The sequence below is a fragment of the Mesoplodon densirostris genome, chromosome 4 (assembly GCF_025265405.1).
Source record: "Mesoplodon densirostris isolate mMesDen1 chromosome 4, mMesDen1 primary haplotype, whole genome shotgun sequence".
NCBI lineage: Eukaryota > Metazoa > Chordata > Mammalia > Artiodactyla > Ziphiidae > Mesoplodon > Mesoplodon densirostris.
This window is the reverse complement of record NC_082664.1, coordinates 14,659,650-14,671,734: the sequence shown is the minus strand read 5'-3', so window position 1 is coordinate 14,671,734 and position 12,085 is coordinate 14,659,650. Positions and strand designations below refer to the sequence as shown.

At 55.2% G+C, this 12,085-nt stretch overlaps 1 protein-coding gene across 3 annotated transcripts in view; it reads right to left on the bottom strand.

Moving 5' to 3' along the window:
* Window positions 1–2,530: 2,530 nt before the first annotated feature.
* Window positions 2,531–12,085, bottom strand: part of TTC7B (tetratricopeptide repeat domain 7B) — a 242,003-nt gene continuing 232,448 nt past the window's right edge. For all 3 annotated transcript variants that reach the window (XM_060095729.1, XM_060095730.1, XM_060095731.1), the window contains one exon: window positions 2,531–3,496. In XM_060095729.1, coding sequence (XP_059951712.1) covers window positions 3,275–3,496 — 222 coding nt within the window. In that variant the 3' untranslated portion in view covers window positions 2,531–3,274. The remainder of the gene's footprint in view (window positions 3,497–12,085) is intronic.

Sequence of the window (12,085 nt, the reverse complement as noted above, 5' to 3'; positions counted from 1 at the left end):
CCCATCTGGCCGTGGAGCGGGTGGAGGCAGGAGGAAGTGAGCTGACCTCGAGTGGGAGGAAGGCTGGTGGCAGTTCTGAGGGTCAGTCTCCTGGGGACCAGCCATCCGCTCGTGTGTGTGCGGGCGGGGAAGGGGGCTGGGGTCCTCACAACCCGGCACGGTCTGCCCACTGCCCTTCTGCCCCCGGACAGGACTTGAGCACGGTCTCAGGAGCTTGTGGTCCCGTGTGTGGATGCTTCCAGAGCAGGCGGGAGGCAGAGGAACCAGAGGAGGCCTGAGCGGGCTAGTGCCAATTCTACGACTCACTTGGTGCCCCCCAGTTGGACACGGGAGGTAGAGGGGGCGGGAGGAGGGGGAGGGGGCAGGAAGGAGTTAGGCCGAGGTGAAGAAGGAGGCACTGTGCAGCCAGAGGCTCCCTGTGGGAGGCCGGGAGGGCGTGGAAGAGGGAGACGGCAAGGCACCCAGTGGCTGGCCCTGACTCAAAACCCCCTTCTGCTGCCCCCAGGCCTTCAGCCGAGCCTGTCATCTTACCCCGCACCGGCGATGCCGGGGGAGCTGGGGAGGGGCTGCTGGGCTGGGGCCACGGCTGAGGTGGGAGTGAGAGGCTGCCCAGCGTGCCCAGAGCAGACAGGGTGGTGGGCGAAGATCTCCAGAGTATGTGGGGAGGGTGCCTGGCTAAGGGCAGGACTTCCGGGGGGCAGATGGGATGGGGCATCCAAGGATGGTCATGTGACCACAGAGGAGCTCGGAGTGACCATCCAGAGGACTCTGGGGGCTGTTCCTGCGGTCACAGACAAGGACACGCACAGGCCCTCTCTTGGGCCATGAACAGGTAAGGGGTCCAGGGGAAGGAGGCCTTAGTTCCCACCTGGGGAGATCCTGAGCTCACAGCCCTCCCTGGTCCTGGGAGTGAGCCTGGGACCTGCCCCAGGCCCCAACCTGGCCCTGTCCCCAAGACCCTCCCCTGCTGCTGGTGGTGGGGAGGAGGGCTGGCTCCCTTTAAAGAAGGGCTTCCCCTCTCCCCTCACTTCTTCGTCCTCCCCTCCCTGGCCCACCTGCCCTCCCCTTCCCTTCCAACTGGTGGGGGAGCTGGAGCTTTCGTGTTCCAGCCATGACCCTGGGACCCAGTCTCTCTACCTCCTCACCCTCTTTTCCTGAGTTGGCATCATTCTCAGGCAGGCCTTCCCACATGGTGCCAGATGGCCACCCACATCCCCAGGCTGGCATCCTATCAGGATGTCAAACCCAGTAGAAAGAGATTTTTTCTAATATTTCCATAACACAAGTCCTAGAGGGGCCTCCCATTGGCCAAGTTTGGGCCACATGTCTAAACCTGAACCAGTCACTAAACTTGGGGGCTGTAGAGTTCTGGACAAAAAGGCTGGGCCCATGTGTTCATCCTTGAGCCATACGGGTGGAGACTGGGTTCTCCCAAGGGAGATGGGACACTACGGAGGGGACAGACTGTGGACAGGCAGACAGCAGCCATCACCAGCGCCCCTGCACAGGCTGATGTGCGCAGGACTTTCCAAGGCAAGGTCCTGGCACACAGCCAGCCTGGGAGAGAGTGGCTGGTATGATACCTAGACTATTATCCTTGGGTGGCCCTGGCCTCCTGCCTTCCCAGTCCTGACCTGGGAGGGTCTCTTCCCACAGTGTGGCACAGGACGGCAGGCTGGCCCTGACCCTCCAGCCAGGGCTAGCTGCTGCCCCTCTGAGCACCTGTCCTTTCCTGCCAGGGTCTCACGTTGCAAATTCCATGACTTATGATGACCACCCACAGCTCCAGGTGCTGCCTGGCAGGGCCAGTGCTAAGTTGGGATGCCTACCTGCTCTGCCTACAGTGAGCTCTTGCTTTCAGTCTCTCTCCAGACATCAGCTGCCCCCTCACCTGCCTGCCTAGTGAGTCAGGGAGGTTGTGCCTAGCTTAGGGGGAGGGGGATTGAGACTTAGGCTCAATCAGAGCTCAGGCTCGCCACACTTCCCTGGGTCCTGGCAGGGTGGGGTCACCCCACAGCTGCTCAGCCAAGCAGCTCTGGGGGATGAGAGAGGCCTGCTCAAGTTCTCTCTGGTTCTTGACCTTTACTCTTCACTCTGTTGGGCTGAGTCTCTGACTTCACATCTGGCCCCCAAACCTCTACATGCCCCCTCCTCACGGTGGCAAGAGGGCTACTGCAGTTCCAGCCTCACCTCTCAGGTTCAAGTCCCTCAGGAGAGTGAGACTCTTTCCTTGCAGCTCCCACTCTCATTGGACCATTTCAGGTCACATGCTCATTCCCGATCCTCCGTAGAAGTGAATGCTAGATGTTGACTGGCCAGGCCTTAGTCACATGCTCCAATCCCAGGCAACATGGGGGGAGCTGGGAAAGGTGAATTCCTACACTGAAATCAGGGCTGGACCTCCTAGTTCCAAGGGCTGACCTGTCCAGGGTGGCCCCCAGGCGCCAAAAGCTACCCACCCCAGGAAGTGAGTCTTAACTTCTCTCGGGTCTGTGGGCTTTCACGAACAACACAAACCATGGGTCCATTTAAAAATCATTTTATTATTAACTTCATCTTTCCATTTAGCCAAGTGTCTGTCATGTATAAGGAATGTCGGTAAATATTCCATTTGAAGCTTCTTTGTACATATTTCCATCGATAAATAAACTCTGAATTCACATAAAAAAGTTAAACTTAAATAACTCATATTTCCTTCTCTTGTAACAGGCCTATATTGGTAAAATATAAATATTCTTGGACTCAGGCTTTGTTCTAAGTGAGGGCAGTAATTTATCACATGGTACAATTACTGACAACAAAACCAAGAAATTGTCGTCTGGTGTCCTGGCTTGGACGAGTACTGAGGCGGAAAACAGAAAATTCACATTTGGTTTCTGGGCCAAGGGTAGGGCAGGAGTGGTGATGGTGGGGAGAGAACAGTTTTCTTTATAGCTCTGATAAAAATAATCTGTTCTGCCACTGAATTTTAACTTTGAATATATTCTTCTACATTTGCAGATTAATTCCATGATCATTTTACTTAAAACTTAGATGTCAGCTAACAAAATATGGCACATGATCCATTTTGAACAAGGTCAGTAGATTCAGAAACTATCATTGGGCTGGCGAAAACGACAACAGAAATGCACGTAGAGAGCAATGATCGGGGGTTGGTTTGGTTAGTCCACTGTGGTCAATAGCACATTCATCCAGGGCCTTCGTGCGCACACTCGACCCTCAGCGCCCAGGCGGGGCCCCCTTGGCCTGGGCGGCGGTGAGGCTGGGGCGCTGCTCAGAGCACGCGGGGGATGATGGTGAAGGGCACCGCGGGGCTGCTAGCCTCCAGCTCCAAGGCCGTCAGGAAGCACTCAGTGGCCGCCGCGTCGTTGCCCTGAGCTTGCAGGACCTCGCCCAGTCCGTTCCAGACCTCATGGGCCGTGGAGTTCACCTGCACCGCATCCCGGAGGATCTTCTCGGCCAGACTGTAGCGGCCCAGCTGATGGAGGATCAGGGCCTGCAGAGACAGACAGACCGTCAGAGAGACTACCACTCTGCACTCCTATCTGTCCTTGAGTTTCGGCACGTTCCTTGGAGAGAGGCATGCATCTCCATTGGGCTGGGCACAACATAAGTTCAAGTTCTTCCTGCACTCGGGGCTAAGAGTCAAAAGAATCGCTCGAACCATGAACTGTATGAAGTTACTGATGTTCAGCCATTTTTGAACCATAAAAATGGCGATTTCAAAGGGTTCACCCAGGAACGAACCGTTTGGATCGGCCATGGTCTGTACTGACTCAAGGGCGTCCTGCGTGTAACGGCTGACACTTGCCTGCACAGAAGGGTGTCTGCCAGCTTTTTTTTTTTAACCTCAAGAAATGTCATTTGTGGCCTTACTACCATAACAATTAGAACAGAGATTTCTAGTTGCTCTCAGGCCCTTACCCTAACCACGCCCCCAATATCACTGTCCCCTGTGCACTCCAGGCTCGGCCCCCGCACAGCTGTCATTTTAGTTTTAATCAGGGCGTATGTGTTGGTCCCCAAATATTTTATCATAACCGTGTTTCCAAGTTGTGCATCTCCTCAACTGATGTGTTTGTACCCTTTCATCCAACAGATACACTCTCATTTTACTCAACGTCTCCCTCACAGGGGAGACATTTAGGCTGTACCCAACGAACATCTTTTCAGACAGCCCTCTGTGCTCTTTTAGACGAATGGATTTAAAAGCGTTTTTTTGTTTTTCTTTTTGCTGTACGCGGGCCTCTCACTGTTGTGGTCTCTCCCGCTGTGGAGCACAGGCTCCGGATGCGCAGGCTCAGCAGCCATGGCTCACGGGCCCAGCCGCTCTGCGGCATGTGGGATCCTCCCGGACCGGGGCACGTACCTGTGTCCCCTGCATCGGCAGGCGGACTCTCAACCACTGCACCACCAGGGAAGCCCTCAAAGCGTTTTTTATAGCCCCGGAAATCTTTGGCTAAATGGAACCTTACTGCTCACGCTCACACATTATGGGTATAAACAGACAAAAAGGAACTGCTGGGAGTAGGACAAGGGGGGGTTGGCCCAGAGTCCCCAGTGGGCTCCCCAGAGGCCCTGGACAGACTCAGTGGAACCAGCTGGATAACCATTTGGAGAGTCTTCCTTTAGGACAAATTTCCCCAAAGTGGCGTTACTGGGTCAGAGGATAAGACTCTTTAGGGTTCTCCAAATATTTTGCAAATGATATCCCCGAAGGGTGGCGTCACGTTTTTAGCCATCTACAGAGTTGCAGTGGTCCGTGCCCTGCCCCACCCCGCTATCATTACTCTTTATTTTTACTAATTTTGTAAGTGCAGATTGTCCCCTCCTTGTCAAAACCTGCATTTCTTTCATAACAATTGAGGTTAAATATTCAATATTTCCCATGCCCATTAGAAGACATGCATCTGTTACCGTAATTGTCTAAAGTCTGTTTTTGACTTTTGAGGGTTTTTTTCTTCTGTGAACAGAAGTTTTTAGTTTTTTAAGTTGAACTTGTTGATCTTTGGTTATTTACTGATTGATTGATTGTCACTTCAAAGCTTAGGCAGTTATCCTTTCAAAGAACTGACGTGCCTTGGATTCCATTTGTTGTGATCTGACTTCTCCCCGTAGCTATCCACCTCCCCCGGCAGATAGGAAACCTCAGTGGGTCTCCACTACCTAGCTGGACACAAACTAGCTACTGCCCCCTCCCCTCATTCCTGTGAGTCACTGCCTTTGTCACACAGTGAATTACTGCAAGAGATGGGGGTGGGGCTTCTTAAATTTTCCTATGAGCTACACCACCTTCCTTTCGCAGAAGCACCGTGCTGTTTGGATTTCCTTATTCCACATTAGGATTGAACAGGTGGGATTAGAGCCTTTCCTCATCGCTCTTTGCTTTCAGTGTATTTATTGACAATCTTGCCCTGTACTAGTCCAGATGAATTTAAAAAATAACTTTGCGGCTTCCCTTTGGGAGTTGAATTGTACTTGCATGAAAGCTCTAAGAGCGTGGAGAAGCCTAACGTCCTTACAGTGTTTTGTCTTCCTGCCCAAGAACGTGGCCTGACGCACTGGTCCTTCAAATCTCAGCCCTGTACTTTCTTTCTGTGGCTCACGTGTGGCACGTGGTTTCCTCAAAGCTGTACTTCACCAGCGGGCAAGGGGCAGACCCAGGCAGTGCAGGGGCATAACGTGCAGCCTGGGCCAGGTGGGCCCACTCCAAAGGGCTCTGGCCTCCAAGATGAGCTCTTAGATGGGGTAGGAGGTGCCCTCAGCAGGTGGTGTCCAGGCCCCGAGGGCTGTCCGGCTGACCTTGCCCCGGGCGTGTGGCCCTGGGGGTGGTGTCTGAGAGCCAGAAAAGCAGCCTGACTTCCCAGAGTCGGCTGCACCTATGAGCAGCTGGCACGGGAGCCGTGAGACCAACCCTGGAGGAGCTTGCGGTCAGAGGGGCCTGGGAGACCCACGGCCCCAGCGCAGAGTGTGACGCCTCAGCTCTGGGAGGGGAGGCAGCTCGGGGAGGCTCCCTGAGTGAGGAGGGAGAGGAGGCCTCAGACCAACAGAGGCTGCAGACTTCAAGGTCAGGTCCAGCCTCTCTAAGAGGCAAACTGCGTATGTGTCCTTTCTTATTAACATCTAGATACGCTGTAACCATGTCCACCCTGGAGTCCCTGGGTACGAGTAGGTCCTGGACTGGATCTGTGAGAGCTGGGGGCTCCGGGGGTGGGGGGTGGTGGCCAGGGCCAGGCAGGAGGGTGTGCCAAGCTTCGGAACAAAAGAGGTGGCAGAAGCCAGTGCTCGCAATTAGGACTTTACTGGGTTTCTGGAATTTGCTCTCCTCAGACTGCAAGGCCTTCCCGTTCTGCAGTGAGCACTGCTGGGTTTCGGCTGCCTTCCTAGGCTGGTCAGGGCCAGGTTTGCTGGGACTACCGTGAAAGCCCCCTGTTTGCACATGAGGCCACCGCAGGGAAGCACTTCCCGCGTCCACAGGGTTTTCTCCTCATGGCTCCCTCCCCAGAGCACCCACTCCCTACCCACCCAGGAGGGGAATAAGGCAACAAGGGCGGACATTCAGTGTGGACCCGGGCTTCCTGGCAGGATGAATATTCATAAGAACGGCAGCGAGTGCTCACAGTGTTTATGGCACACCAGGCCCTGCTCCAAGTGCTTAGTTCACCTGGGGACTCCAGAGCAATTTCACACAGGCGTGGCCAGGACACAGAAGCACCTGCGTGCAAGGCCTGCTTTTATTGCTGTGGAGAAAGAGCCCACAGTTGAGGAGCACCTACTATGCGGTGGAAAATAGGCTCACGCACTGGGTCCTCCTACCCCCATTTTGCAGGTGAGTATGCCAGGGTGCCTAGAGGCTCCGGGTCTCTTGCCCTGGCATAAGCTGCTTACTGCAGAGCCGGGCCAGAACCTGTGTCTCCCAACTCTTCGGGCCTCCCTGAAGGCCATTCGGGTGTAGAGTGCACGGTGGGGTGGGGAGTAACCGCATCCCTCTCCCGGGTGGCGCCCCCCCCCCGACTCCGGCCCTCCGCCCTCCGTTAGAGAAAACCTGACAGCTTGACACCTGCACTTCCCAACCTCGAAGGTCAGGTGGAAAGAGCGGGAGGCCAGTTTCCCAGGACGTGAGGGCTGTACCTCCTTTCTTCCAGGGGAGGTTAGCAGCCCCAGCTCATGCTAGAACATTCTGATTTAGCCAACAGAGAAATGAGAGTAGGGAGGAGGGTCTGGGTAGTGGCAGCAAACATTGGCATTTAAAGGTTACAGGAGGAGTCCCGTCGCGTTCCTTCAAGGCCAGACTTTCTCAATGCATCAAATTATTGAACACACGTCTTTTCTGAGCGGCTCTACCAGGCAGGGAGGCACAGATTGCGTGTTTGGCAAATGGTGATGGGGACAAGCCACCTGGTAAGCCAGAAAGAGGCATGCTTGGTTAACTGGCGCAGGTGGAGAATATAACTTAGGTCCCACTGGCTCTGCTGCAGTAGACGCAACCTCGTGCTGTTTCCTTTCTGTACCCGGAGTTTTTTCTCTCCATCGGGCACTATGCTAGACACTTGATTGGCTTTGGCTCATCTCCTATTTCCTCCACTTTAGATATAAGGAGACAGGTTCAGAAAGGCCAAGCGTCTTGCCCAAGGTCACAGGGCACATGAGTATGGAGCTTGCAAGCCAGCCCAGGTCTGCCTGAGGCCAAAGCCCCGTTCTCCCCACCTTGGCTTCTCATCCGCTCGCTGATGCCTCTGTCACTTTAAGAGACAAGCCCGGTGCCCCCCAGGCACTAACCCAGTTACATCTGAGCAACAGTAAACGGGCACCTGCCATGCTGTCTCTCCCTTCCACTTTCTCAGACCACTGATGGCTGGCCCTGTCGCTCCTTCCCACGGTTACAATGGGGAGGTGGCTCCTCTCCAGGGCGCAGCTTTTCTCCTGTTTTTCTGCTGTTTGGGAGCATCCTGTATATTCACTCAAGGACCGGAAGGCTCCTTGCCTCCCTTTGGTGGCCCACAGGCCGGCTGTGATTTTGAGGCTTGGGGTGGCTGCAGCCGCCAAAGGACTGGGGCTCCTGTTAGCCGGAAAGCAGACCAATGAGATGTGGAGACCCAGGAGGACCAGGGCCTTGGTCCAGCAAGGCCCGGAGGTCACTGCTCTCAGCAGCAATGACCTGCCCCTACTCTGCTGGAGTGGGGACAAGAAACCCAGTCCTTTTGCTGGGAATTTTGTTTAGAAAGTGGCAGGCTGCTGAGTCTACCCTATCTTGGGGGCTCTAGGGTACACGGCAGCGGCAAGTGCACCCCCCAAAATGCCTGCAGGAACCAGCCACCGGGCTAATGTGACCCGTCGCCCTCAGTGCTGGGCAGCTAAGGGTCTTTGTGATTCTCTAGTGTTCTTGTGGGCTTGGAAATTTCCAGCCCATTCCTGGACTTATATTCCGAATGTACGAACAGGCTACCATTTCCAGATGACCTTGAAGCTTCCTGAGCAATCTGTCTAGTGGAACTAATTCCTAAAGCTGGAGCAGCTCGGGGAGACATCAGACTTGCTAGGGGCTGCCAGCTCGGGCTTGGCCACGGAATGAAAAATCGGCCTCTCCCCAGTGCCCCAGTGAGCCCAGAGCAGCTCAGAAATCAGTCACACAAGGAGACCAACCAGAACAGGCTGCAGCTGGGGTCTGAGTCACTGTACTGGGCCCGCGTCGCCGGCAGGTTGGCCAGAGGTGGGATGGGACCTGGACGTGCCTGTCTGTCAGGACTGACACACCTCCCAAGCCCCTTTACGTTGTGAGAGGCCCCCCCCGGCTTTGATGTGCTCTTATGCATTAGGACCCTGCTGTCTTTTTCATTCTTCAGGCCCCCGCTTCCTCTCTTCTGCATAGATCAAAGGCCAAAATGTTCTCACCACCAGCTGGGTCCAACTTTCTCCCGATACAGACCTCTTGGTTCATCCAGGCTGATTTGTCAGCCCAGGTATTTCTGCAGGACACAGCCCCCAGCCCCCTTCCACCTCTCTAGCCTTAGTCAGTCCTGGCCTGGCCCCGGCTGCTGGAGCTCTAGTCCATCTGCTCGAACTGCTGACGATCCCCATTCCCCCCAAAGCCCAGGCTACACTGCCTACCTTAAGCAGGGCTCCCCAGAGGCACACGGCTCCCAGCTCCAGCCCTCAGGCTGGCAGGAGACAGAGATTTCGATGACTGACGTATTTCATTACCTTAGTAAGTACCCCCCATATCAAAATCACAAAAACTCACTGAGTGATTGCCCAGACCCCAGCCATGTGCTGGGGACACCGATGTGGGCAGGAAGCAGGCCTGCTTTCAAAGCTGGGGCCTGGGGACAATCCTAACATGACCGAGCTATGTGCCAGGCGCTGGGCTACGCCTTGGCTGGCACGCCAAGGCCCTCACTCACGTCTACACCTTGGGGCCTCAGCAGGCAATGTTGGCTCCTGCCTAAGACGTGGGTGAGTGGCAGAGCTGAGACGTGAACGCTGCAGTCCGTGCTCCTAACACTGGGCCCTCTCCCTTTCTCTTGGAGAGGATGTGCAAACAGGCCTCCGCCTTTGCCAGCCCTGCTGTTTCTGTAGACTCTGGAGGTGGGGAGCTGGCTGGGGCTGGCCTTCTGAGAAGACGGGAACCACTGAGGAGGTAACTCATTAGTCCCTTTCTTCAGACACAAATGGAGACAGCTTCCCAAGCTTGTAATTATTATAATCAGGTGTTTTGTACAAATAAGATCTTGGTGATGCACCAAGTTGCAAATAAGGGATTAAATGAAACTTGTTATTTCAAATGAGACAAAATGGACTTGGCTAGTTTGAGGACAATTAGCATCTTCCTCATTCATGTCTTTCGTGTGTGTGTGAAAATTGCTGCCCAAGGACTAAACATCTTGCCCCACGCTGAGGGCACCCGTGCAGGAGCCCTGTGCAGGCTCCACTGCTGCAGCCCTGGCTCTGCGGAGACCTCTGTCCACGTTCCCAGGAGACTGATAGCCGGGCTGCAGGACAAAAAGCTCCTTGATTTAAGACATCCCTGCGGTGCTCTGCCCAAGTGCCAAGTCAGCCCTTCGCCGGGTTCAAGGGCGTTGTCTCAGACCCCTGCTTGTCCCCCTAGGCGTACAGGTACAGGGAGATAACATCGCCGCAAGATCCCCACCACAGCATGCCTTGGAGAGGGGGAAGGATTTCCCCGGCACCCGTGAGCCAGGGGCCCCATCCTGGATGGGGGCTAATGACCAGATCTGCAGCCTTTCCCAGGGCCTGGCCTGCACCTGAGCTGCTGGGACCGTTCAAGGCAAGCCAGCTCCTCCGAGCTTTGGACAAGGATAGTTAAGCCTCCTCCTGGTCGAATTCCCGTTGTCAGGACCCCGGGATTGTGATGGCAGCTAAAGGAAAGCCTGTCTCCCCAGCTTGTTACTCTCCGGGACAGTGACAGAGCTGCTGAGCTGGCTGGGGGAGGTGTGTCAGGGGGTCAAGACACAGGCTGTGCAGGCCCTGGTCACCGCTGGTGGCTCCGGAGTTAGAGGGACCCACCAGCAGCCGGGGAAAGGTGTGGATCGCTCAGAGACAGCAGAGGGTAGGTCAGGATCATGGGCTCTAGGCTCCCCCGAATTGGTTTGAATCCTAGCTCCACCACTGACTTGGACAACTTCCTCTGGGTCTCAGGTGTTCTGTCTGTATAATGGGGACAAATACTAAAATACAGGAGAGCAGCGAGGCCTACATGAGACAGAGTTTGTAAAGTACTCAGTATAATAAACCTTTGGTGAATGGTCCCCATCATCAATACTATGATTGTGAGCGTTATGATTCCTCCTAACGATCACGGGGCAGGGAGGGCTTCCAGGATGCCCACGGTTAGATGATTCGTCACTGCCATCCCTGATGCCCTCTTGGCTGGCGCACTGTAAGAGCAGGGACCATCTGATTTGCCTTTGCTTTTGCAGCACCTAGAACGGGCCTGGCACACCTGCAGTTCTAGGTGAATGTTTGTTGAGTGGATGGAAGGATGGAAAAGGGGACGGTGTGGATGCTGTGTGATGGTGGGGAGGGGAGGAGTGGGCATGGCCTCTTCCAGTGCTTCTGACTAATGAGCCCCTCAAAGTTCTGGCCTCAGGTCACCCTTGTCCACACTCCCAAGTCACACCCCGCTCACTCAGAGCCTTCTCCGCCTTCCGGGGACATCAGCATGGTGGCTGAGCGAGGCAGGGGAGCAGCCCCGTGGGAGAAGGTGCCCGGTTCCCGCTGGAGCCCAGGGGCTGCCATGACCTCCCCTCAGGCTGTTTGCTCACTCACCACAGATCTGACGCCGCTCCCCAGGAAAACCCCAGAACCCACCTACAGACTTTCTGGTCCTACACTCTTACAGACGAGGGAACGGGGGGCCAGAGAGGAAAAGAGCCTTGCTCAAGGCCACGACCCCTGGATGCAGAGCGGGGCTCGACCCCTGAAGGCGCCAGGAGGAGAGGCCTGGTGGCAAGTACCCAGAGTTTTAGTTTCAGAGCCCAGTGCTTTAACACTGCCCTCAACACAGCTGTACATGCACGGCAGAGTCAGGGCCTTCTAGAAGCCTATCAGGCCTCCAAGAGGGAACAGGGACCCCACATGAGCCCCCACCCTTTCCCAGAGGCCATAGGTCGGCTGGTCTGGGAGTCAGCACCAGCTGAAACATCAGCATTGGGTGAGAAAAACCAGCACGCTGCCGTCACCACTTCTCTTCAGGTATTTGCATTTTCCTTCCTGAAGATGCAATCCATCAGAGAGAAGCAGGGTGGTAGCGGTCGTGTTCTCAAAAATATTTTTTTAAAAAAATCAGAAGACCACAAGGAGACAACCGACTTGGAAAGGCTTTCCTCGGAGCAGCTCTGAATGCCAAGCCTAGGGAGGCCCGCTCTTCTCTGCAAGCATCAAAGGCACTGTTAGTTCTGAGCACGAGCATTTTGTGGGTGCAGCGAGGGGGCAGCCCTGAGCCCTGCCCTGCTTTCCAACAACACCTTGAAAAGGAACTGAACTCATACTCGGATGGGGTGGGGTTCCAGCTTCTCCACCTGGATTCCAGCAGCTCTGGGTGAGGCCTGGTCTACACTGGGCTCTG